Here is a 25,121-nt window from a genome sequence, read left to right on the forward strand (position 1 = left end):
AACATCAAAATGTGGTATTGTCTACTAAAGTACAGTATAGTAGCTATAATATAACTGTAAACAGGGATAGGGTAGCTGGATCAACTCCGCCAAAAGGATTACAATCCATAACCAAGAGAGCATGCACAACCACGAATTCGAGACTCATAGGCGCGAAAACTAGATCCATCACTCGTCATTAACCCCCACAAACTTGTTCGATTCTTCCCAAAGCTTCTTAGAAGACTCCTCGTCGTAAGCCCAAGGAGCGTACCCAGTCTCTCTCCTCAACCAGTTGCCGGTCGTATCAGCAGGACCCTGCTCCACGAGGTCGCTGAGAAACCTGCCGCCCCGCCCCTCCCATTCCTTGCTCAGTGCGGCGTAAACGGTCGTGGCTGCTCCCTGTGGAATGTCCTTCATGCCCGCCTGTAGTGACTTATCGGTGGCCATATCCTCTAGCTGCTCTTTTGGTAGATATTGCGCCAGGTTGGTCAAAATGATACCCGGGTGCAGAGAGAGGGCGTGGAGCCCTTTGGACCCGTACCGCCTTTCGACCTCGCTCGCAAAGTAGATGTTGGCCGTCTTAGACTGGCCATACGCGGCCCATGGATCATAGGAGGAATCCTCTTCAAAGTTTAAATCGTGCAAGCGGACTTTGCCAAGACGATGGGCCGCGGAGGACACGGAAATCACCCTGGATTGGAACGCGGGTGTAGACGATGCGAGTAGAGCGGGCTTCAACAGGTGGAAGAAGAGGAAGTGACCCAAGTGATTGGTTCCAAACTGGGTCTCGAACCCGTCTTCGGTCTTGCCTTCTGGCGTAGCCATCACACCGGCGTTGAGAATGAGGAGGTTGAGCTTGTCGCTCTTGGAGAGGAAGGCCTTGGCAGCTGAGCGCACCGAAGCCAAGGAGTCCAAACGTAGCTCGATGGCATGTACCGGTGCATCGGTCTTAGGGCCTGGTCCGTTCTTGACACTATCGACAGCCTGCTGGGCCTTTGCGGAGTCCCTGGCCGTCAAGAAGAGGGTGGCGCCTGTGGCGTGGATGGCGCGTGCCGTTTCTATACCGATGCCCGAGTTTGCGCCCGTCACCAGGACGACCTTTCCAGCGAGTTCGCCAATAAGACCCTCATCCTTGACAACTTGAAGGGCCGTGGGCCGCGCATCTCCTGGACCCTGGGGGCTGACGTGGGAATCGGCGTATCTAGACATTGAAAATGTGATGAAGTCTACTTGATGATTTTGTGACTGAGTTGATTGTATACTGCTTTTGAATATTAACTGATGTCTACTCCAGGCAAGAAATGCCTTCTTTTTGTATCTCCATCATGGACAAATGATGAGCCGGGTTATTCATCCAACGTTTCGTCCGTCCGTCATTCCGTCCGCCATTCCGTCCGTCAATCGAGCCGGCTTGAGTGGATCATCGTGGTCGAAACTTAAATTGGTGGGGTGCACAGCCGGCCTTAAGCTATCTCCACGAGGAGACCGCCCTTCTTTAGGACTTGGCGAATGCAAAGATGGGCCGGATTGCAAATCAACTACTGATTGATACACAACGTTTCATGAGTGGGCCTCCATATAGACTCAACTTTGTGTCTTGAGCATCTAGTTGATATTATCCGCTGGATTCCCTGCTTGCGCGGAGACGCTAAGAGGTGTGGTTGTGGTCGTTAAAGGGATGAGGACAGTCCCCTGTTTAGAGTTTGAAATTGAAATATCGGGACGTTCGGTCTCGAACACAGATTTATAAGCTAATGGATACAGCGCCAAGGCCCCCCCTTGACCACTGCAATAAATGCATGTGTAACACCGGAGTGACGTGGTTGAACTTCGAATAGCTTGTGCCCAGGCTCGAGGCATAGGCAGTTTTGCTTTCTTTTTCATCTGAAATGAAGAAATAGAGAAGTTAGCCCTTCCCAATGCAAGGCATTACAAAGAATAACTCAAGGTATGGCTTAATATTTCTTGATATTTAAAAGAATACTACGATTATACTCTAGAAAAGTCTTAGCTGTAATATTCAATTACAGTATTAAAAGAGACACATCTTGCAGCTCGGGTACTTGTTGCCTCTTGTGTATGTGGAATAAGTTATATATGGCCTAGCATCTTTGATTATGTCGATTTATTGTTTTCATTATCAACCAGTACCAGTAATCCGTATGTCGGGATCGTTCTGTTCTATCACACTTGCTTCTGGAGGCTAGGAACTATTATTTTGCGAATTACGAGCGACTAGCTTCACCAATCTCACCCCATTGACCAGAGGGCAATGAGCCGAGTAAGTTCCGAACGTAAATTCCACGGAGTGGCGGCTCGCTGTGCTACTCATCCATTTGCACGCCCGAGATTGGGTGATGTCTGAAGTGAGTATGGTGAACAAAGTAAGCAGGAGGGTGGGAAGGTGCACACATCGTCGAAGGCCAGCTGTTTATTAGACCACCATTCGAGTTGAAAGTGACTGAAAAACAGAACCGAAAACCGAGGAATTGTAGCTTGCCGTCAAGCGTGCATGTATTTTTCTAATTGCTGCCCAATTGCCCTATCGATTGTTGTGGCATCGCCGGGGGATAACGCCCCAGTTTCTTGGACTGTAACATTTTCTTCTACTCTCTCTTACGTCAAGCGACGTTAGATTCAATCCGTTGCTGTTGTCTTGTCGACTGCAATTTCTACTGACAACAAATAGGTCTTATGCGCCCTTGGACATCAACGGCACCCTATCTTGAACAGTCCGCAAGTAGCATATTTTCTATTTGCTGATTAGGCTCACTTAGGTGCAACTGACACGCGGGATTGACCCCAGGCAGAGCCGATGATTCCCAACACAGGCGAGCTTATGTGCTGTTGCATGTTCACGGTGGATACCACTGTTATGTTACCCGTGGAAACCGAAGGAGCAGCGAATATTTCAGTTATATAATAATGCAGTAGTTGGTTCAAAATGTAGCGTTGTTGGGCCAGCTGTAATATGTCTTTTTTCTCTTTGAGAGAATTTGTCACGATTGTTTCCTCGAAGACAGGATGGTGGTATACTAGCGGCCGACTAGTGTTTGTATTCAGTTGTGTAACGACAGACTATGCAATACGCATTTCAATGCACAGCCCCGGTAATCCCCATTCCAACCATAACATTCGACTCATAAAGGGGGTCAAAGCAAGGCTTTAATGTCCAACAAGTGCTGCCCCCAGTTTAAAGGCGGCGACCTCTTTAGCAATTGCCGGGGCAGCTGCTGCAAGTAGCCAAACTGTGTGCTTCCATTAGCACGTGCAGGACTTTCTCGGGGATGAAGCTCACGTACCAGTTGATCGTGCTTGGGATGTTGTTCACGAAGCAGAATGAGTACTTGTCGAAACATTCATGGCAGTCGCTGTAGTGGTCCGTGCAAAAGTTGCGCTTCTCCAGGTCACGGCTGGACAGACTGTTAAGATACTCGTCGAGGCGAGGGCGCAAGTCGCGAGCCTCTTCGACAGTGAGGCCAGACACGGCGGTAGCGGCCGCGAGAATGGAAGAGAAGGCGGTGATGGTGAAACGCATATTGAATGGGTTTGGTGGTAGTTATAATTGTCTGAGAGTTCTATAGTGGTTTTGTTGAAGCTGAATACTGTGTGATTGTATCCGAAGATGTTATTTTCGACGGTCGCTTTAAGACTTTTTATACTCGTAGAAACACCGCAACATTTTTACAACTTCATACTCAACTAGGAAAAACGAAGTTTAACAGCCGCTTTGATTCCTTCACGCCCGGAAACTCTGCTTTGGCTATTCCACACTCCATTGATGATGATCTATCGCGCTGCTCTTACCCAAAAAGGGACACAAAGAGTATGACAACATTAGTTTAACATAGAGTTGTTAGGCTAATCATACACCATAATAAAGTGGATTGAATTTTAGCGAGCAAGGGAAAAGCCAAAAGCGGCAAGTAAGCCGAAAGGAAGCGGATCAGTAAGACAACTAAACTTACCGAAACGCTCAATAGGGCCTTCCAGTTCAGCAATTGCTGCTGGGGCGACACGATTGCGGCACAGAAGTCACAATACATTCAGTTGCCGTTTGTGCGATTTTCCCCGACGATCCATAATGGATCCTCTAGATCAAGACTATGAAGCCGGGCGTAATTCACGTTAGCAATGAGGCTATTGACATCAATGCACCGTCCAAAAGTTCCATCTCCCAACCTCCAAACCGTTGGTTACCCCTCACTTCTCTAACCCTATGCCACATCTAGGCTACATTAGGGGACCCAGACATAGCCCAGCTTATTCTTTATAGTAATAGCTGTAATATGCACGATAGACGTTATAGTCTTACATAGGAATAACTCAGTCTGTTAAGGATACGCCAGGATCAAAGGAGTCATCTATTCACTATACAGGTAGACGGATACATTCATAGTCACTCGTTCATTATACTTATCAATCCATCATGTTAACCCCCTAACTGTGACCTCGATTCTTAACAGCTTGTTGTTGCCTAGAGCAGTGGAGTCTGTTGCTTATCCGAATCGGATATAAAAACCTTGAGATCAAACCACTAAGAGTGCCGGGCGTACTTGGTGACTTATAAGGTAACATTATACGGATTCCGTGCCCCAGTGCCCTTTTCTAACACGGTTGGCATTCATAAAAGTGGCTCTTTGGAGAGAAAAGGAACATTTGCAAGCGACAGCTTCTATCAATCCTGGACCCTCCCGCTTAGATGGAGCGCATAATCAGGAAACGAGAACTTGCCATAAATTATAGAGGACCTCAGTCCACTTTCGATAGGCAGCGTGTACTACCCATACGTTTGCTCTGGGAAAATGAGGATGGAATTGTTTCCATACGAGCCCAGTCTATTGCATGCGTTCTCATGCATATATATGTCTCTCTGCTACATCAACCTATAGTAAAATATACCCTTGCACTTATTGCTTGAGCATATGGATGAACAATCATTTGTTCCATAGCCGAAGTTTCTTGCATATTCGTATGCAATAGACTATTCAGACAAACAGGATGGCTACGGGGGCAAAATCTTCTACTCTTGAAGCACGTTCGCCGCTGTGTTCATTGGCCTGTATTTGAGCACCTTGGGATGCCCACCAGCTGCATAACGCGGATGACGTAGGTTGAAATAATGAGTATTTACGAATTTCCTCGCCCCATCCACAGGAATCCTACTTCTCACCCATGCTTACCCATGCTCACCCCGATCGTGCGGGCTTAGGGCGGCAGGTGAGACGGCCGAACCTGAGTGTGCCGTAATGTCCTTCGACCACACGAATAGGAGGTTTTTATGCCGAATTTAACCGGTATTAACGCCTCAGGTTATGAAAACTTGATGACGAGGAACAGCATCATCACCCGGCTTGACATCACCTCAGTACGTTCTATTCGAGTTAATCTCGATGCCGAAAATCAAAGGTTTCGATTTTTTCTCTTTAGGCTATCCTCCTAACCTGAAACAATAATTACAAGCTAGAATATCACAAGCCCATGAAAATCGATGCGATAGATGCAAGACCCAACGCAAACGCTGCCTGGCCGTTCGCCGCCGACATCGCCAACCCGCCATTCTTTGGCGGGGCCACGCTGTCCCGCCCGGGCTCCATGGACTGAGGAAACATCAACACCGTGCCGTTTCCGATATCTCCCTCCGGAGCCGTGGCATTCCCATCAATGGTGAACGAAGTGTTCGTCGACTCGAACCCGTCCCTCCTTCCAACCAGGACCTCGACGCTGCGAAACGCAACAGCGGGCGCGTCCTGCGCGAGGAAGTGCCCTGATGTAGAGACCGCAAGATACGTCAACCCTCTCTCCGAGTGTACGGTCCCCAAGACGCCGGCGCCGGCGAGCGTCTCGGCGTCGTTGTTGGTGTGGTACGGCACGTAAAGCGGGGCCGTCGGCTTCCTCTGGAACCCCATCTGCCCACCCCAGGTCAGGTTCTGGATCGTGAGCAGCGTTCCGTCATCGATGAGAACAAAATCCTTTGTTCCGTGTGCGATGATGACGTTGCGCGTTTTGTCGATGACATTAGGCAGCACTGGCTGACTCCCTGGGCCGTCTTCGACAGAGCCGTCTGTCCCATTGATGAAGACTGGCGTGTCTGTGCAGAAGACCCATTCTTTGTCCATGGGAGCATTGATAGCGCGCTTAACGTCTGGTCGGTTGAAATACACCGGGCCGGAGCCCTTAGGCCTGTACATTGTTCCGTCGCTGAAACCCAGCGGGTCGTACTTGAGCGGGCAGAGGTTCGTGACGGTATACACGCTGAAGCAGGGCGTGATCTCCGTGGCGGCGTTTAGCACCATGTTCCAAATACCACATTCCTCCTTGACGTTGCCTTCATCATCCGTGCCTGGGAGCTTAGCAGGCTGCAGCCCTGCTGGCGGATATACGAGATACTTGCGCATGTAATCTGTGTACCCGCACTTTTTGTCTGTATCCTTAAGCTTCTGGCGGAAGGTGTCATTGAACGCGAGCACGTTCTCCCACCGGTCTACAAAGGAAAGCGTAGGGATGTCCTCGCCGATGCTATCGGCCGAGTACGTCCCGTCAAATATCTGCATACCCGCAACGTTGAAGTAGTTCTTATCGTCACTGTCGAGCATAGTGCTGGCGATATAAGGGCAGTACATGCCGCTGTACGAGGAGCCCGTGACGTAGATTTTGTAGCCCTGCATGGCAAAAGTGTCGACGAAGTTGCGCCAAAATCCCAAAAACTGCCTCGCAACGTCGAATTCGTCCCTGGCGTTGGGGGTTCCCTGGGAAAAGCCCGCACCCACCGGCTGGTCCACCCAGACGACGTTGGTGATGCGATGCCAACTCCATTTGTTCTTGATGGGCTTGAACATGCCCGGCTGCCAGAGCATGGGACCGTTTTCCGAAAGGAGCTCTCCTGTTGACGAGCACCCGGGCTATTATCCTGCGTTAGTGGGTTGCCCAGGATGGATTTGTCACCCTTGACTTACACCACCAGTCAACCAGATTAGAATCTCCTTGTCCGCCTCCTGTTTCTCGGACGGAAAGAACCAGAAGTACAATTTTCCGGCCGTGTCATTGTTCTTGTCGATGTTGAGCAATCCCGCGTATGATTCACCGACGTCAAAGTCAATTTCTGGGATGCCGGTGCCATTGACCACAAATTCTGCCAAAAGAAAGTTAGAAACTGGCCCTTCTTAACGCCGCGTATCAGACGCACTTCGAGTCTTATCCGTGAGGAACTTCGGCGCCCTTTGTTCTTTGCTCACGACATTCTGAGAAATTCCGGCCTCTGAATCCGGGAATTGGCCTTGGGAAAGCGAAGGGCGGTACTGTTTTAGATTGATGGTGGCAGAAACAGCCGCGGGCAGCAAGACAACTGCGTGAAGCCAACGCATAGTGGGCACTAGGGCTGGATCGTGAAGCTGGGTCGTCGATACCCTTAGATGCCTTCGGTAACTACAACATCACCTCTGCGAATGCAAGAACAGCCGCAAGTAAGTGGGGCAATACGCGATCCGGCTGCCTTTTAAGAAACACAGATTCAACATTAAGCATATTCGGAAAGGCGCGATGCGCGTTTCATGATGGCCCTTGAACTTTGAAGGGGGTTCAAGCTCGGACCTGGAAGCCCAGTAAGGAAACACGCATCAGTGTCACCTCAACCTGTTCCGCCCGAGCTTATTTCTCAAGACTGTGGAGAATGCGGAGACTTCCCGTGCTCATATGGCATGTGATGTCGAGGGATGCATGGCTTGCCGCTAAGAAATCCCGGTATTGGATTTTTGCTTGCAGATATCGTGACACAAATGCAGAATAGCTTCTTTGGATACCAAACCCGTATTGTTTCGGCACCCAGAAAATGCCTCTTTTGGTCAAATATTGACATTACCGAAGGTTGTTGGTGAAGCGGGCCAGAAATTCACATTGTTCAATCAATTGCCGCTGTTCCCCCTTTGTTCGGAATCCCCCAAGCGGAGTGTTTCCCAGGTCAACTCTTTACATGCAACAAGGTCAACGACTTCTAGTCACAAAACTAAGCAGTCTCGCTTGCGTCTTATCCCTGGCCTCTAGCATATTAATTGACCGATTACGAGAAATATGCATTTTTTATAAATAAAATGAATAAAAGAAAAGAGGTCAAGTGCTCTTGCCCATCAGATGCTAGTATCTCCCGAAACTTGTATACGTGTTTTTCGGAAGACGAAGATCGTCAAACAAGACTCTGCTAATAGCCGTAGACAAAGGAATTGGGGTTTCTATTTGCTTGAAACACCGAAAGGAAATTGGGGTTGCACAGGAACTCGGAGAAACTTGGAGTTGACGGTGTTAAGCCAAAGGCAAACCAGCACCTCGAGAATATAGGGGCAATACTCTGTGCACAAAAATGTTGCAGTGTATTCACGTCCACCTTTCCCTCTGCAAGGCATTCCACATGTAATGGACGGACAGCAGCAACTGGAAGAATATAGAATTCGTGATATGTGACGAAGAAAGAAACGCCGTCAACATTATTCCTTTCTTACATTCACTGTCTGTTAAATAATTCAAGGAACCAAATGTACCTTGCATCGGTGTAGAAATCCTTGATAGCGCTTGCTATCAATAAGGTAGTGTAGATAAAGTCCAGTACACTTTCAGATGATAATGACCACCAAAAACAAAAGAATAGGTCCATCCAGGATTCGAACCTGGGCTTACGGAAAATCTGGGGTGAATCAGAATCCGACGTCCTAACCAACTAGACTAATAGACCAGTTGAAGCGAATTAGTCGCTTGATGTTGTGGACTCACCGTGCCACTCATCACTTTATGTTTCGTGGGCATGGACCCTCTGAAACCGCAGCTGCGGTGGGGATAGTCTCCAGACCCACTCACTGGGTTGGCTTCAACACTGGCCACAGTCCCAAACTGCTCTTTCGAGTCCATTTTTAGCATGTGTTCGAATCGCAACCCATTGCTTTTCATGAATGAAGCATAATGGCAACAGACTGTCTTTGCAGGTATCATCAGCGATGAAAAGTAGTCATCAAGCCTTGGGTGACATTCTAGAATGTCTAGAAGTAAACCCTCATGAATAAAAGTCAGATGATATGTTAACCACATTCCAAGATTCTTCCAGTAACATGTCTTAATGGTTCGTTAATTGTCTAAATATCTTGTAGCTATGAATATTGGCTTCCTTGGTACCTACTTGCCTTCCGCTGATTACTTTCAGAATTGAGATGAGTAGTCGCATCAACACTTGTCACAAGAGACAAGGTGACACGGCAATGTGAGGTCTAACCAGTTCCGCTCCATGCACTGCCTAACCTTATGTTACTGCACCGAGTTATGAAACTAAGACCTGATTATTCAACTCCCGCGTCGAATTCAAAGAACAAAGGCATGTCTTAAGCATAATTCTAGTATTTTAGTTTGTTCTCAAATGGGCGGTACTGGCCAAATGTTACCACCCCAAGGGAGCACCCAAGAAACGGCGGCTTCATTCTCTCAGTCTAATCTCCAGTGCCGAAGTGGTGTTCTGGCCAAATTTTCGAACGATCTGCTTGACCATGATAACGTCCGTCTCGCCTTTTGATCATAATATTGTCATTGATAATCTGGAAGTATTTAAAACACTGTACTTCGATCAATACCCGAAAGAGGATAGACTATCCACCAGCTCCTTCTCCGCAGCGTTCCTCATCTCTGCGATTTGCTCCGCTGTTTTCTTTTTCAACATGACCGGGTGCTCCAAAGCAAAAGGACACAGCAGGCCGTCAAGCTTTCTCAGCCGGTCAAGTGCCGATATGCCGGCAATGTCACTCGGCCTCTGTGCTCCTCTTTCAGCCAGCGCAGCGTCCCACGCCTTGGCACTGACCAACTGCCCTGCTGCCTTTTCAGGCAAGTCGGGAATGTCAAAGTTGCCCGTGAGCATCGCTTGACCCAGCCGGCCCCCGCTCAGGTCCGGATCACGGCCGGTCCCACCGCCGGTGTTTCCTCCAATATCTCCTAGGGAGCTAAAGAATTCGTGGCAGGGGTGTGAGACAAAGGCCCAGTCGAAGTCGAGGATTCCAGTAAGCTTCTTGGTCTTTGTGTCGAAAAGGATGTTATTTGTGGCTAAGAAAACGAGGTTAGTGACTCTGGATGTCGCACATGGGGTTTCAGAAATGGAGACTCACTGAGATCCCCATGAATGAGAGCGCGGCTTGTGATGTCTACCCCGGAACCATCGAGATACGGCCCAAGGCCGGAATCCAAATACTTATCAATGCGCTCCCGGACACCATTGGGCTTCCAGCCATCAAGAGCCGGGCTCACGCCCGCGTCCTCTAGGCGAAGCTGCATCTTTGCTTTCCAGAAATCGCTGTACGACTTCCAAGGCCCGCCTTTTAGAATGGTCATCTGGCCGCCTACAATCTCCCCTGACCGGTCAATCGTAAGCCCCCCGTGAGACTGGATACTGCTAGGCAGCGGAGCCTTCTGAATAGCCGTGAAAACATCGGCAATCTGGCCGAGCACGTCTACCTTGTCCGCATCGGACATATCGCGAAATTCAGAATCGAGAGTAACACCTTCCTTGAAATCCATCAAGCTCCAGCTGAACCCGTCCTTTGAGTTTTGGTACGACTGCCAGGCGTACAACGCCGGCATGAGCCCCGCCACCTCTGGTTTGAAGGACTGCAGGCTCTGGCGGGCGAGATGAATGGCTGCGACCTCATTCTCGATGCGGGTCTCATGCACGACTCCCTCTGCTTTGGGGTTCGCTACGCGCATAACGATAGTTGAGACCCCCGTGGACGGCGGGGGCACGGTGTAGGGGCCTGCATTGGCGAAGGAAGTTGTGGAGGCCGGGGTTGAGAGGGTGATTTTGTATATGAAGTTATTGTATTGGAAGGGAGCGGTCTCGTCGTACTCAAGGGGAGTGATGTTTAAGGGCTAGAAACAGCTTTAGTTGGCGGTAGAAGTTTCTCAGGGGGGTACGGTGTCATACCTTAAGACCATATCCCTCAATGACATTCCTCACGAGGTCGAGGCGTTCTTGGAACTGTTCGTGATTCATGGTTGAGATTGGGCGATACACAATCGAGGTCGGAGGTGTAAGTAGTTGGAGTCGGTTGTTGTCTTATGATATATGGACTTGATATAAGGCAGTTCACATGGTTCCATGGCTCTTAAATATGTCTTTGCCAGAGACACATTTTGCACGGTCCTCGATGTTCCTTTCCGAGTTCGCAACAAGTAAGGTGCCCCACGCAAGCTGACTGAGTCACAGACACAAGAACGGAAGGAGGAAAAAAAAAGTGCTCTTCTTCAATCTTGGACGAGGAGCAGGTGAATTATCCCACATCACATCAAACGTTGGGAGATGGGAGGGGACGGCATTGAGTTACGCCCAAGAGATTGCAGGATTGACGAATCGGATGTGATCCGAAATTAACCAATAATTGGATCCTTATGAGACATCTATTTGTTGTTGGTTCCCATTCGAGCTGGCACGTTTGGTTTTTGGACGAGTTGAGACAGAATTCCAGGCAGCAAGGCGCCTAGCAGGGATCAGGGACTATCTGTTGCTGCACGTCAAGTTCAACATTGTTCATGTTATCAGTACGCGGGGCATGTCTGCCTAAACCGTGCCGTAGAGATACATGATATATGAGACTAGAAACTTGTCTGTTATCGGACAGTGTTCGTTTTCGCATTCTCTCGACCTTTGAAATGATTGTATATGAAATGGGCATCAAAGTAAAGCGGCGAGACGGCTGGATATCAATGTCACTGGAGTGGGGCCATTGCGGGCCGACTTGACCACACCCCACGACGAAGAATAGACAACAACTAACATGATTCGGCACGAGCAGGGATAATAGTCCGAAAATTTTCTCTTACTTCCAATAAGCAGTTATCTGTCTTTAATGGTTTCGTGGTGTAGTTGGTTATCACGTCAGTCTAACACACTGAAGGTCTCCGGTTCAAGTCCGGGCGAAATCAATTTTTTGGCAAATCTCGCCAATGGCTCATTGGTGACGTTTTGTCTTTGGCCTCCTGTCCCAGTCAGCCAAAATAGTGAGATATTGGCATTTCATCTATTCAGATTGACACCATCACCATAATCTTGCTTGGAAGTGCATTTGTGAATTGAAAATGCTAACCAAAACACCATACGAGCCGAAACGTTTCTTAGCTGTCAATGACACCCACAACACGTCCGACGACACGGTCCCACTCCTCATCCCAGCGCAGACTGCCTTCCTTCACAGCCCCCGCCTTCAGGTTCTTCAACTCCTCCTTGCCACTCTCACTCAATAATCGGATCAAAACGTCAGCCAACTCAGTAGCAGTCTCAAAACCACACCCATTCTCACCCTCCTTGATCAGCTCTCCGAAGCTTTCGTAAGCGGAGTACGCGGCGACTGGCAGGCCGGAACCAAACATGTCAACCACCTTCATCGGCAAGTCTACGCCGGAGCTGGACTTGTGGAGACAGACACCGAGGTCGGCGCATGAAAGAAGAGTCGCATACTCGCGGGTTGACAACCAAGCGGTCAAAATCGTGATGCCAGGGAGCTGGCCTTCCAAACGAAGCTTCTTAATTTTCTCCTCGTACTCGGCCTTTTGAGGCCCCTTGCCGGTAATGATGGCCAAGATCGGGGGCCTGCCGACGTCACTTTCGGTGACAGCCTCCTCAGGGTGTGCGTAAGCAACCAAGGCGTCCAACAACAGTCCAAAGTCTTCATCAGGTGTCCAGGATGTACTGCTGACGATCAGGCGCGTGGTGCCCTTGATAATGCTGTCGGCGACATCCTTGGTCTCCTTGAGGCGAGAGAGAAATGCCTGCCGAGCACCAGATGACTGGATGGGCTGAAAGACCTGCGCCGGACGGTCGTGGAGGGTGAAGATAGGCTTCTTGTTGCTGTATGGCTTCTCCTTGAGTTGACGAGCCATTGCATCGGTGACGGTAAGGTTGGCTGTGGGGACGATCCTGCCGAAGAAGGTCTCGTACTTCTTGTACAACCAGACAAGAGGGTTTCTTCTGCTGCGGCCTGTGGCCATGATGGACCAGCCATAGTTGTGCCAGTCAATGAGAAGGTGGCTTCCTCTCAGAAGGGACACAAGTAAAGCCAGGTGCAGCGTTGGGATGGATGGGGGGTTCTGTAGAGGTCAGACATGCATTGCATGAGATGGCGGCTCACGTACCTGAATGATGATCCATCGCGCTGGGGGCGCGGTGTAGGCCAGCACGAAGAAGATGGACCAAGCTTGCCAAACGACCTTGGCTGGCTTGTTGATGAGAAATGGAAGAGTGTCCCACTTGAAAACAGCTGGAAGGGGTGGTAGGGGGTATAGTGCCACTCTCTCATTGCCAACAAGGTCAGGATGGCGTGCGGTCTCCTTGTAACCGACGAGGTCGACCTTGCCTCCATGCTTCATGATGCTCAGGGCATGGTATTGCATTCGAGGGCTACGGCCAATGTCGCCGAGCACCAAGATCTGGATGTGATCATCCTTGGGGTTCTCAGACGCATGGTAGCGGGTTGGCAGCAGCTGCGAGATATAGTTGATGCCAAATGCTGCGACAACGGTGGTGAGGATGCCAGCAAGGACGGATAATACGAGGGGTATGACCGACATGGTGGCGATGCGCGGCGGGTTGAGTGCAAAGTTGTCGCGTGAGCCGACGCAGCTGTCGTGGGTGGTGATGGCTGAGTGGAGTGTCAAGATCAACGGCGATCCTCAGATGCGGTGGTAACGCTTATGCAAGCTGTCTCCGTCGTGTCATCTGAAGTTGCGTTGCAATATCGCCTTAGCGCAGGAGGGGTCGACACCGATGGCCGGGCGGCAGGTCAAGTCTTTGTGTGTCCTGGAAGACAATTTGGAACAGCCCAGCTCCTTGCGTAATAGACACGATAGCTTCTTGTCGAATGTGTTGGAATTGCACAAGAGCTTCTTGACTAGGCTAGACCCCTCTCCAAGAAAGCTCGTCCTTGTTGGCGCCTTCCATCTTGGGATGGGCTTTTCGATGTTGCAACTGTGGCGCCAATCACGCCCCGGCGTAGGCGATAAGCAGACTTCCGGGAGGATCACGTGGCCGATAAGACAGCAATCGGTACGTATCTTTCTCCTCCTTTTTCTCTCCCTCTCTTCCTCTCTTTCTGTCTCGCTGCCTGTACCTTCAGAAAACGAGGGTTTGCGACATACACCGGCGACTTTCGCAATCCCATCTTTTTTTTTTCCCCTTCTTTCAAAATTAGAAATTTCCAGTGGCTCGTTCGTCACCTAATTAATGGAAAACCGGCTGCTGCACATGCAAAACCGACACAGACCAGCAGCCGCCTCGACAAATGAAAGTCAATGATGCCTGTCTGTCACTGGGCGCATCTGAATTCAGACAAGCATAGCATGTCACAATGGGCTGGATAACAAGTGTTAGCCACCTCACCGCCCTACCACACCTTTCCCATCAGGTACTATCGGCCTGGGATCGGGGTCGCATTGTCTGCATTGGCACTTTATGCAGCCAGCCACTAGCAGCCCCTCCTGATGGGCACCAAATGGCGAATCACAGAGAGGGCCGCCATGAACGCGCCTCCTAGCCTCTCCCCCCACACGGAGAAATCTGCAGGGGCTGACGGCTGGATTCCTCATTGGGGTAGGTGGGAGATTCATCTGAAAGGAGGCACCGCCCGACATGCCATGCATCCCGTATGGTAGGTTCAGGCCAAAAAAACAAAAAAAAGACAACGCTGTATCCCACCTTGGAGTTGTCACGGCTGCTTGTTGTTCTTCTGCTGTCTTTGTCTGGGACCTCCAGTCTCCTCTCTCTCTCTCTCTCTTTCTCTCTGGCCACACGTCTCTCATTTACAACGCGCTCTGAAGCCTGGCAACACAATCAACTGACAGCCTTCATTTGCTGCCTCCAATATTGTCTGTGCGACACGCACGCCGGCACATCCATCGACGATCGAATTTCCCCTCAGGCTCAGCGTTGGATTGCGCCGCAACGTCATTGACGGGGCGACTCCATTCCGGCCTTTAGCCTGTGCAGGTCCGCTGAACCGCTGCCGCCAGGTTAAGGTAATTACACTACACCAGGACGGGGCACACGAATCTCGCCTTCTCTCCTTCCAGCTCTCTAAGGCATTGGATATCGCACGGCGCCTCAATTGCAACACCACTCGCGCGACATTGTACTTTGCGTCACCCCTCGTCGCCGATATACCCAAGAAAAGAAGGCGGATAACCTCCGATCCATGACTCAGGTCTACATACGATAGGGGGTCTTTTCATAGATCCCGAATCAACGGGTCCTCTGTGGAGAGAGGAAGAACGACCCAAATAAAATACAACAGAGGGGACGAGAGAGCCCTTTTCTCGCCTACCCCCCGCCGATCCCGACACCGACACCGACATCGACCCCAGTCAAATCTGGGACCCAGACCGACTCCGACAACGCGCTGTGGTCCTTCAACATGGCCTCGTCCTACGCCTTACCATCCTCAGCCCTCCCACACGCACACCATCACCACATGCACTCCCACTCCCACTCGCCGCCCTCTCTCCATGCGTTGAAGTCGACAATGTCCAACGGCGGGCTGCATACCCACAGCCAGAGCCAAGACTCGACCGGCAGCGACAACGGCCACGTACACAACCACGATCATTCGCACAGTCACAATGGCCACACCCACGCCCACTCACAACACCGAGCGAACTCGAGCCAATCGTTCCTATCTCGAGAGAAAGAGCCGCCCCAACCGCTCGGTACAATGGACGGCTGGAAGACAGACATCACCCCGAGCGGCCGCCAATTGCTAACACCCACGACGGGGTCTTTTTCGGCAACATTCAAGCCTCTCGAGGGCACGGTAACGAGAGCGCTCAACCATCACGACCATGACCATGATCACTCCCACGGCCACTGCCATGGTCACGACCATGGCCACGACCACCACGACCATTCGCACTCCCATAGCCATTCCCACAACCACGACCATGCGAAACCATCGTTGTTTACGAGAGCTCTTCTAAAGTACACACCCGCTGTCCCCGTTCTCCATACCATCCTTGTGGAGAAGGACTCGAGAAGAATTTTCTACTTCATGACGTGAGTTGTTCAGTCCAAAATACTGGTCTTTCAATAGCTGACACCGATTTCTGCAGTCTCAACTTCGGCTTCATGGCTGTACAGGCATTTTACGGCTATGTCACCGACTCGCTCGGCTTACTTAGCGACACGATCCACATGTTCTTCGACTGTTTTGCTCTATTTGTCGGTCTTTGCGCCGCAGTAACGAGTAAATGGCCTCAGAGCCAACGATTCCCATTCGGGCTCGGGAAGATCGAGACGCTGAGTGGCTTTGCCAACGGCATCTTGCTGATGTAGGTCCTACAATGTGCAATATGGTGCGCCGGGTCTAACCGATGCCAGGCTTTTGAGTGTCGAGATCATTGTGGAGGCGTTTGAGCGCATATGGGAAGGCCAAGAGCTCCATCGCCTGAGGGAACTGCTGATTGTCAGCTTCCTCGGCGGCGTGATCAACCTGTTGGGTCTCTGGGGCTTCGGTCACCACCATCACGGCCACGACCACTCCCACGGGCACTCGCATTCGCACGACGAACACGACCATTCACATGATCACTCGCACGGGAACAAGCACGGCCACGCGCACTCTCATCATAACGACAACATGGAGGGTATTTTTCTGCATGTTCTGGCCGATACGATGGGAAGTGCCTCAGTAGTGCTGTCGACGATTCTGACGTACTACACGGGCTGGACGTTTTGGGACCCGTTGGCATCGTGCGCCATTGCCATTCTCATTTTCCTCGCATCGATCCCGCTCATCAAGTCGTCTGCGCGCAACCTCCTCCTCAATGTCCCCGACGACATCGAGTACAACTTGCGCAACACACTTGCAGGCATCCTTCAACAGAATGGCGTTGTCAACTACTCAGTACCCAAGTTCTGGATGGACGACCGCAGCAGTGAGGATTCAGGCGACAAGTTGCGGGGTGTGGTGCACGTTGTGGCAGCTCGGGGCGCGAGTTTAGACGAAGTACGGGACCGGGTACGGGAGTACCTCTTGAAGAACTCGATGGACATAGTGGTCCAGGTCGAGCGAGAGGGAGACGGCAGCTGTTGGTGCGGTGTAGGTCGGTCAACGGCTCTTGCTACGACGCCGTTAAAAGCAAGGGCCTTTTAGGAGACGACGCCGCCCACGACACCCGTGCCGATCATCATTGAGACCTTGGTGGACCAGGATGAGCGCACGAAGCAGGATTGAGAGAGTTCCTTCTGCTCACTTTACACCCCAGGGTTGGACAGCGAAAAAGGGGCAAGACGAACCGGATACAGGTTTGGGTATAAAATCCCCAATTGGAGACAGGCGGTTGAGAGGCGTGACACCTTTTTGGGACTGATAAACAGCAGTCTGAGTCCCTTTTAGCCCCCTCGACTTGCTTATTGTACTCGCGTGTTGGAGCCTCGGGAGTTGCACACAGAACCCGCATCATGGGAGGCATTGCGACGACATTCAAAACTTGTATGAATAGACGCACACATTTTAGGCGCGCGGCAATGGAAGACTAGATACCCTTGAGGCCAATATTTTGCAGGCAGCTGGAACTGTGATGATGGTGACTATGCCCGTTACTTAGAGCAGTCCAAATCTCCGTCGGTCCGTAATCATTCACGGGCCTGAAGTTGTGACATGACAGAATGACGCAAACCACGGCCACCATCCCGCGTCTGCCTCCCGCCGAGTCTTGTGGCCTGGGTCAGCCGTCCGTCCGTCCGCCCGGAGCGGCGCTGGCCAAGGGGGGCAAGCTGTCACTTGACGTGCAGGCAACGACCAGGGGGGGGTTGCAAGTAATGAGCGTGAGATTGGGGGGCGCTGGCTGGTATTGTGCCGGATCTGGCGGCTGAAGCAAGATTGCGACCGCGACCTGCAGCATTTTTTGAGTTGGAGGCGAGGGATCGGGGTGCAGGATGCAGGTTTTTTGCAGATATGTTGGTAAGCCGAGGTGCCATTTGTCCATTTCCCCGGGCGGTACTGGTACAGTTGTTTTTTGGGGGAAGACACCGCGGGGTTGTGGTTGTGTGGTGATGGTGGGTATTCTTTCCCCTTCCACTTCCAGTTCTAGGGTCCTTGGTATTGGGCGGGAATAAAAAGACATGACTGTGTTTTTGCTGCCACAACCCGTGGAGAGAAACTTGTGAGACTTTGCGTGGCATGAAGGTCCCCTTGTGGGGGTTACCGTGATTATCCTGTCTCGAGATGAGACAGAGCTGAAGATGGACGTCTACTCTTGTTCCTAATAGGGGTTTTATTTTCCTTTTATTTCTTTTTCGTTGTTCATTAGGAATGTGATGTTTGTTGATGATTTGGCCATGACGGACATAATCGAAAATCACATGAAAAAAGTGGTGTCCTGAATTGAGTTCGTCTCAAACACTCCCCCGTCAGCATCATACACTGCCATCATCCATCATCCATAGTCACTCTCTGTACACTTCAGATCACACAACCACAGGATGAAGACGGGGGATGAAGACGGAGAACAGAAGGAGTCCGTGGCATCGACGGGCATGCTTGATTACGTAGGAAACCACTGTGCGTCTAAAGGTGCTGTTTTGACACCATCTGCAGTGCGCCGCACACCGACAGGTTCCATCAGGCCCCGCCGACCCCGACGCTGCACCCCGCTGAGTACCTAAGGCCAAAGCCCCCCAGTTCAGGTCTTCCCCCAAATGTCGGCCCCTCCCCCCGGACCCAGGCACCCCAGGCGGCGGGGGGGCAGAGGGGTTGGCTGTGCGACAATGAGCCGAACGACCGAGGCACCATCATTGCGCTGGCCGCCGGGCCAAGTCGCAGTTTCATCCCGCGCGCTGGGATGAGCTCAGTTACAAGGCGATGATGGCCTGTCCTCCTGTGTTTCTTATTTTTGACAGCAACGCTTCTTAGTCAGTTGTGCAGACAGACCGTTTCCCTGCACATCTTGAGACTTTTAGAATTTTTAATTTTTCAACAACTTTCGCCTTTGCCGACGACCGCCGCAAACAGAACAAGCATCACAAGCCGATTCGATATTGACTGGAGCAAGATAAAAAACCAGTGGATTCGCACACCACTGGATTCGGCTACATTGTGGGGACCCGACGACGAAGAGCAACTTGCCGAGGCTCGCTGTGACGTAGAAGCTCCCCAAAGCTCCCAGGGACCGGTTCAGCTTGGAGGAGAGAAAGCCGCCCTCCCTCCACGGACGACCGAACGAACGTGACAAGTTTGTTCGCCTTGCCCTTCGCCTTTGCACTATCATTTTTTTTCCTTTTCCCGCACGTACAAAACAAGCCACGCCCGCAACACTAGCGAGCATTTCGTGCCAGGAACGGACCGCACGGGACCCGGTTGCACTGAAAGTTGCGCCTAGGAGCTAGGAGCTACGGTGCACGAGAGAGCACAGCGCACACAAACCATCGCGACACAAACATCAGCACGTGAATCCATCTCCCTTTCCCCGGACTTCCTCCTCCCCTCTCCCCCACACCCCAAACTCCACAACACAACCCGCCGTCCTCGTTCTATATCCCCCTCCCCTCCCCCTCTCCCTCGCCTCCGGCATCGCGAGTCCTCCTCTTCCCTCTCCCTTCCATTACCGCCTCGACCCTAGGCTCACACAATGGCGCCCTCACCCACCCCCGACGCCGCCTCCGCCGCCGCAGGGAACCTCAACGCAAAGCTCCAGACCCTCCCGAACCCAATCTCGGACAAGCTCCCGCACATCCCCGAGTCCAAGGACGAGCTCAAGGCCGACGCCGGCAAGGCCGCCTCGGGGCTCGCGACACAGCTCCGCTCCCTCGCCGCGGGCGGCTTTGGAGGTGTCTGCGCCGTCGTCGTCGGCCACCCCTTCGACCTCGTCAAGGTCCGCCTCCAGACCGCCGACAAGGGCGTCTACTCCTCCGCCATTGACGTCGTCAAGAAGAGCATCGCCCGCGATGGATTGAAGAGGGGCCTGTACGCCGGCGTCTCTGCGCCGCTCGTTGGTGTCACGCCCATGTGTACGTGCTGTTCCCTTTTCCCTTCCGACTCCCCCCCAAAGTCCCACAAGCCCCCAATGCTCCCTCCCCAGCAGTCAATGCGAGCAGCACCCGAAGCTGACACCCCTCTCCCGCAGTCGCCGTCTCCTTCTGGGGCTACGACGTGGGCAAGTCCCTCGTCCGCTCCTCGCCCGACGCCCCCCTCTCCATCGCCCAGGTCTCCGCCGCCGGCTTCTTCTCCGCCATCCCCATGACGGCCATCACCGCGCCCTTTGAGCGCGTAAAGGTCATCCTCCAGGTCCAGTCCCAGCGCCTCAAGCCCGGCGAGGCGCCAAAGTACAACGGCGGCGTCGACGTCGTCCGCCAGCTCTACGCCGAGGGCGGCCTGCGCTCCGTCTTCCGCGGCAGCGCCGCCACCCTCGCCCGCGACGGCCCCGGCAGCGCCGCCTACTTCGCCGCCTACGAGTACATCAAGCGCCGCCTGACGCCCAAGGACCCCGTCACCGGCAAGCCCCAGGGCGACCTGAGCCTGCTGGCCGTCACCGCCGCCGGCGCCGCCGCCGGCGTCGCCATGTGGATCCCCGTCTTCCCCGTCGACACCGTCAAGTCGCGCCTGCAGACCGCCGAGGGCAACGTCACGCTCGGCGGCGTCGTCCGCGAGGTCTACGGCCGCGGCGGCATCAAGGCCTTCTTCCCCGGCTTCGGGCCCGCCCTGGCCAGAGCCGTGCCCGCCAACGCCGCCACCTTTTTGGGCGTCGAGCTGGCCCACCAGGCCATGAACAAGGCTTTCGGTTAAGCCAAGACACGCACACGCACGGAGAGAGAGAGAAAGAGACAGAGAAATGCGAGTGTGTGGCAACGGTGTAGACGTGCGAATAGAGAAAAGCGGACCAAGGGTGGAGGGGGTTGGAGAGTGTAATGGGCGTTTCTAAAACAGAGGCCACTCGCGATGGTGGTTTTTTTTTTTTGTCCCCTTTTGTTATTTCCGTGTGGAACCAACCAAATAGAAGCGCGGAGTTGAAATCAAAGCTGCCTGGATTATACAGCAGGAGCAATACCATATGCATGCATGCTGGAACACACATACACCAGGGATACAAAATACATTCAAGTCGTACCAAGACGTTTTTCTTGTTTTCATTTGACTATGATGCCCCCCATCCGTGCTTCATATACCCTTTTGAAAAGGAATCGAAAATCCCTCCCTCCTCCCGAAAAGACCGTCTCCCCGCTAGTGCCGGTACTTTTCTCCATGTGCTATTAAAAAATGTTATTTTCGTGTTTAAACCCGCCCAGACTTTTTCTGTTCCTTCGTCGCCATGCCCTCCCGCCCCAAAAAAAAGTGATGAATAAAAGAAGTTGAGATGTGCCATTCGCTGCCCAAATGCGCGCGTGTTGTGTCGTTTCGTATCTGTGTACGGTTGCTGTACCCATTTTGTGCTGGCGTTGTACTCCTGTATATGTGACCTCGTACGATCAGCAGTCTCCGTCTGGTCATTTTCCTGTCCTGCGTTCCAATGCAATCATCATTCCACCGCCCCGAGCTAGGCCAGCTATGCGCGCTCATTGACTGTCCAGCGCCTCTTCGAGGTCGTCATATCGCGCATGATCTCCGTCTCCCCGATTGGGCGCGGCGCTCCCCAAAGACCACCGCTGCTGAAGCTCACAGGAGGAATCCTGTTCTCCTCGTCCGTGCCGTCACTCGAAGTGGGACGAGATATCTCCTGCAGTCTGGGCGGGACCCTTGTCGGGCCGCCAAACTGCGGCTCCCTCCGCTCTGGCGTCGGGGGTTTGACAATCTCTTTGCCGGGTTTGGAGAGAGCCGCGAGCTTCTTCCGGTGGTCAAAGTCTGGGAAAATATCGTCCTCCTCGTCCTCGTCCTCCGTCTCTTTCTTTGGTGTGATTGGTGACCACAGCCCGACGGAGAGGGTCGGCGAGGGGGTTGAGAAGCTTGTCGCACCGCTCCCGACAGTTATTCCAGTGGTGTTAAGCGTGGGACCCCTGGGTAGCGAGTATGTGTTGTTCGCCGTGCGGCGCATGCTACCGAGGCTCGCGTTGGCCGAGTTGCTTCGGCTGCCCGGGAAGGCAAACGACTCAGGGTTGAAAGTAATTGGTGCCGGCGTGTATGAGGGCGTAGCCGGGCCGCGCCCCCGCCCGTTCAACTGCCCGTTCTGTGAGTGGTTAGAGGCCGTGGACGGAGCTCTGGACAGGTTGTGAGTGGCCGAGGCGGCTGGCCGCAGATGCTCAGTGTTCGCAAACAACTTGAGATCGTAGTAGTGATGGACAGGAATGATGCCTTGAGCGCCAGACATGGGATCCACATCTGGCTCCGACATGGGAGTATCCAAGCCCGAGGGTTCGGACTCGCGGCCCGGCTTTCGCGCAGCTACCGTCAAGGATGCCATCGCCACATCCATCAGGACCGGTTGGTGAGTGATGGCGCCAATCAGAGCGTTGCATCCAGCACCGTGGGACACAAGAATAACCACTGGCTCAACGTCGTCGTCATCCTCGTCGTCAATAGCGCACTCAGTGTCGCCGTTCCTAGCTGGCTTCACTGTTTTGGTGACCATTTCGGCCGGTCGCTCGGCCGTTGTGTACCAGTCCACCAACTTCTGAATGCCCTTCCTGAACCGGTGGTGCATGGATGTCCACTCCTCACCATACTTGCCTCCGTCGCCCCAGTCCAGGGGGGGCCGCATCGAGTCCCACTGGTAATCGACCAACACACAAGCATCTCGGGCATGCGCCACATAGCCGTCAGGGATCTTGGAGCTCGGAGATATGGCGTAGTTGGGGCTTGGGGACACATATCCGTCGTTTGGATTGGCGGGTTCTGGTAGGGTAAAGCGAACTCGTTGGCTGGACGTACTAGCCGTACTGCCCGCCCGGCTTCGCGGTAGAGCACCAGCCATCGCAGGGACGCTATCCAGACCGATGATGGACGGCGAGTTCGAGTCAATCGAGCTAGACCGTTCTGCCGCTCTGAACTTGGGGCTGTTCCACAGTTGACTCGGAGCCTGGCCAACAGAGTTGGCGTGGTGGTGGGAATGTTCGACGACTTGGTCGTGCGCGCCAAGGTTCTCCCGTCTGAGAAGATCCGCCTTTGCTCCAGCCAGCATCATTGCAGAGCCGGGGGGCGGTGTGATCATTTCAAAGTATTCGGGAGAGAGCCACTCGCCCAGGAACGCATCCAGCCGGATGACGGACTTCTTGATTTTCTTCTTGGGCAGCTCGGGCTTGCTATCGTTCGGATCGGTGGGCAGGGGCTCGACTTCTTCGGCCACGGAAGCCGGAAGAATGAAAGGAGAGGCGGAAGGGTTCGCAGTAGGTGAGGGCATCGGGTACGAAGGGGTGCCAGGAGGGGGCCCCTGGGCCAAGCCGGCGCTGATGGCAACAGACGTCTGGACGCATCGTAGAAATGGGGAGCTGTGGAGGACCACCTTGAACCTGCGTCGCTTCTTTTGGGAGTCGGCAGAGGCGTTGCGTCCGTTGGATGTCTTGGGGCTCGCGTTCAACTCGGCTTCGGCCTGTCGTAGGATGTTGCCGATCCGTATACCGAGCGCTTTGGACTGCTGCCAGCCGCCGTAGGTCAGGGGAGGATCGTAGGGAGTCGGCGAGGTAAGATGCCACTTCTTGTCGGCGGCGTCGAGGCGTGCGCCGTGCCTGTTCCTTTGTCAGCTCCCCGGAAATAAATAGAAACCTGGTGAAAGCGAAACCTTCTTACCTGACCACGAAAATGTACGCCGGCGGGCGCCCCATGTTGCTGGCGACACGAACGAGAATTTGGACGTCCACTCGAGATGCGTTCGGAAGCAGGCTTGCGGGGGTTAGGTGAATTCCAACGGCGTTGGTGACAGGTGCGGCGATGAAAAGTAACGGATGAGGGATCAGATAATGACGGTTGGAAATGCGGCTAGACACCCCCCGCCATTCAGCGAACCCAGGTGATCAGATGGCTTGGGCGGGAGAAATAGGCTTTGGCCGGCGGCAGAAGACCACGAGAGTGCGAAGGAGCGAAGGATTCAAGAAGGGCTTGAGCCGTAGACGGGGCGCCAGCAGTCTTGGAACCCGACGGACTGTATACGGTCGGAGTAGGCAAAGTTGGGACAGAAAGTTGAGTAGTCAGGAACCAGTCGAAGTAGAAGCAGAATCATAGGCATGGAGGCAAGCGGAGAAGACGGATTTCATAACCCTGCCACGAGTTTTGCGTCAGTCACCCGGCGTTTAGGTGCCCCTCTCCGACTAAAGGTACACTAGTCGGCACCGACTTCGCAAGCGCTAAGAGAGGATGGGACTGGATGGGGGCCGTTGGACCCAGAGTCAGGGTCGCCCAGCGGCCGGTGGAGAGCAAGAGTCGTGGAGAATATTTTGGTAGATCGTCATGACAAGCGTCAAGGCTCGGGGTTTATTAATCGCGACGGAATTCAAGCCAGGCAGGGTCTGGCCAGTGCAGGTGCAGGCGCAGACGCAGAACAAAGCAAAAGCAAGGTACAGATAGGTACAAGTACTGTGTGCCAGCCCGTGTGCTAACTAGTTTCTCGGGCACGTGTAAGGGTGCAGCAGCCAGTGAGGCGGGGCGGGGTTTGCTTTGCTTGCTGGTGCGGCTTCGCGAAATGTGGTGTACGGACGCTATTACTATGTATGGTAACAGGCGGTACTGCAGTACGATGATGCAGAGACTAGGGCATGCCAGACACGACAGGTTTTGTTTGGCTCGGTTTAGTTTGGACGAGTCTGACGATGGAGACAGAAGACCCACCAGCCATGCCAGAGTCAAGGGTCGCGGTGGTGGTGTGTTACTGGCGGTGCGGCGATGAGGGGAAGCACACGATTCACCGACTGACAGGCTGGGAACACACTGCGAGGGAGGGGGATCATCACCGAGGGGTGTCAGTGTGTCACTGCTTTGATGGAGCTTGTTAGAGTCAAGTAAGACAGGGTGTTGCTTGCTGCGCCAGGCACATCAGCTTTTGGAGATGGACATTCGTCGGGTCACGATCAACGTCTTGACTGGGCCACCTGTCGCCGTTGTCGATGGCGGTCTGATGGAGCGGTGCAGCGCAGCCTGCTTGCAACGCGAAAGCTCATCTCTCTGTGTCTCTATTGTGTGCATGTGATTGTCCCCTCACAAGTTTAGCGCCAAACGTCA

The 25,121-nt window shown here is 53.0% G+C and overlaps 8 protein-coding genes across 8 annotated transcripts; 2 read left to right on the forward strand and 6 right to left on the reverse strand.

The window, feature by feature from the left end:
- Positions 1-168: 168 nt before the first annotated feature.
- Positions 169-1,191, reverse strand: EsH8_IX_000432 (uncharacterized protein; the record flags this gene model as incomplete). The annotated part of the gene is made up of 1 exon (XM_083266768.1): positions 169-1,191. One exon carries the CDS (start codon positions 1,189-1,191, stop codon positions 169-171), a length of 1,023 nt encoding a protein of 340 aa, XP_083130333.1.
- Positions 1,192-3,193: 2,002 nt separating this feature from the next.
- Positions 3,194-3,520, reverse strand: EsH8_IX_000433 (uncharacterized protein; the record flags this gene model as incomplete). The annotated part of the gene is made up of 1 exon (XM_083266769.1): positions 3,194-3,520. The coding sequence occupies one exon, from the start codon at positions 3,518-3,520 to the stop codon at positions 3,194-3,196; it is 327 nt and encodes a 108-aa protein (XP_083130334.1).
- A 1,933-nt stretch (positions 3,521-5,453) lies between these two features.
- Positions 5,454-7,346, reverse strand: EsH8_IX_000434 (uncharacterized protein; the record flags this gene model as incomplete). The annotated part of the gene is made up of 3 exons (XM_083266770.1): positions 5,454-6,884; positions 6,939-7,114; positions 7,169-7,346. The coding sequence occupies 3 exons, from the start codon at positions 7,344-7,346 to the stop codon at positions 5,454-5,456; spliced, it is 1,785 nt and encodes a 594-aa protein (XP_083130335.1).
- Positions 7,347-9,580: 2,234 nt separating this feature from the next.
- On the reverse strand, positions 9,581-10,993 carry EsH8_IX_000435 (phosphotransferase family protein; the record flags this gene model as incomplete). The annotated part of the gene is made up of 3 exons (XM_083266771.1): positions 9,581-10,050; positions 10,113-10,869; positions 10,925-10,993. 3 exons carry the CDS (start codon positions 10,991-10,993, stop codon positions 9,581-9,583), a joined length of 1,296 nt encoding a protein of 431 aa, XP_083130336.1.
- A 1,118-nt stretch (positions 10,994-12,111) lies between these two features.
- On the reverse strand, positions 12,112-13,563 carry EsH8_IX_000436 (chitobiosyldiphosphodolichol beta-1,4 mannosyltransferase; the record flags this gene model as incomplete). The annotated part of the gene is made up of 2 exons (XM_083266772.1): positions 12,112-13,083; positions 13,129-13,563. The coding sequence occupies 2 exons, from the start codon at positions 13,561-13,563 to the stop codon at positions 12,112-12,114; spliced, it is 1,407 nt and encodes a 468-aa protein (XP_083130337.1).
- A 1,838-nt stretch (positions 13,564-15,401) lies between these two features.
- EsH8_IX_000437 (cation efflux family-domain-containing protein) lies at positions 15,402-17,135 on the forward strand (the record flags this gene model as incomplete). Its single annotated transcript, XM_083266773.1, has 3 exons — positions 15,402-16,036; positions 16,093-16,311; positions 16,361-17,135. 3 exons carry the CDS (start codon positions 15,402-15,404, stop codon positions 17,133-17,135), a joined length of 1,629 nt encoding a protein of 542 aa, XP_083130338.1.
- A 2,476-nt stretch (positions 17,136-19,611) lies between these two features.
- Positions 19,612-20,765, forward strand: EsH8_IX_000438 (carnitine:acyl carnitine antiporter; the record flags this gene model as incomplete). The annotated part of the gene is made up of 2 exons (XM_083266774.1): positions 19,612-19,990; positions 20,107-20,765. 2 exons carry the CDS (start codon positions 19,612-19,614, stop codon positions 20,763-20,765), a joined length of 1,038 nt encoding a protein of 345 aa, XP_083130339.1.
- A 757-nt stretch (positions 20,766-21,522) lies between these two features.
- Positions 21,523-23,731, reverse strand: EsH8_IX_000439 (uncharacterized protein; the record flags this gene model as incomplete). Its single annotated transcript, XM_083266775.1, has 2 exons — positions 21,523-23,635; positions 23,697-23,731. 2 exons carry the CDS (start codon positions 23,729-23,731, stop codon positions 21,523-21,525), a joined length of 2,148 nt encoding a protein of 715 aa, XP_083130340.1.
- Between the last annotated feature and the right edge of the window lie 1,390 nt (positions 23,732-25,121).

Source organism: Colletotrichum jinshuiense, chromosome 9 (genome assembly GCF_051148585.1).
Source record: "Colletotrichum jinshuiense chromosome 9, complete sequence".
NCBI classification, from domain to species: Eukaryota; Fungi; Ascomycota; class Sordariomycetes; order Glomerellales; family Glomerellaceae; genus Colletotrichum; species Colletotrichum jinshuiense.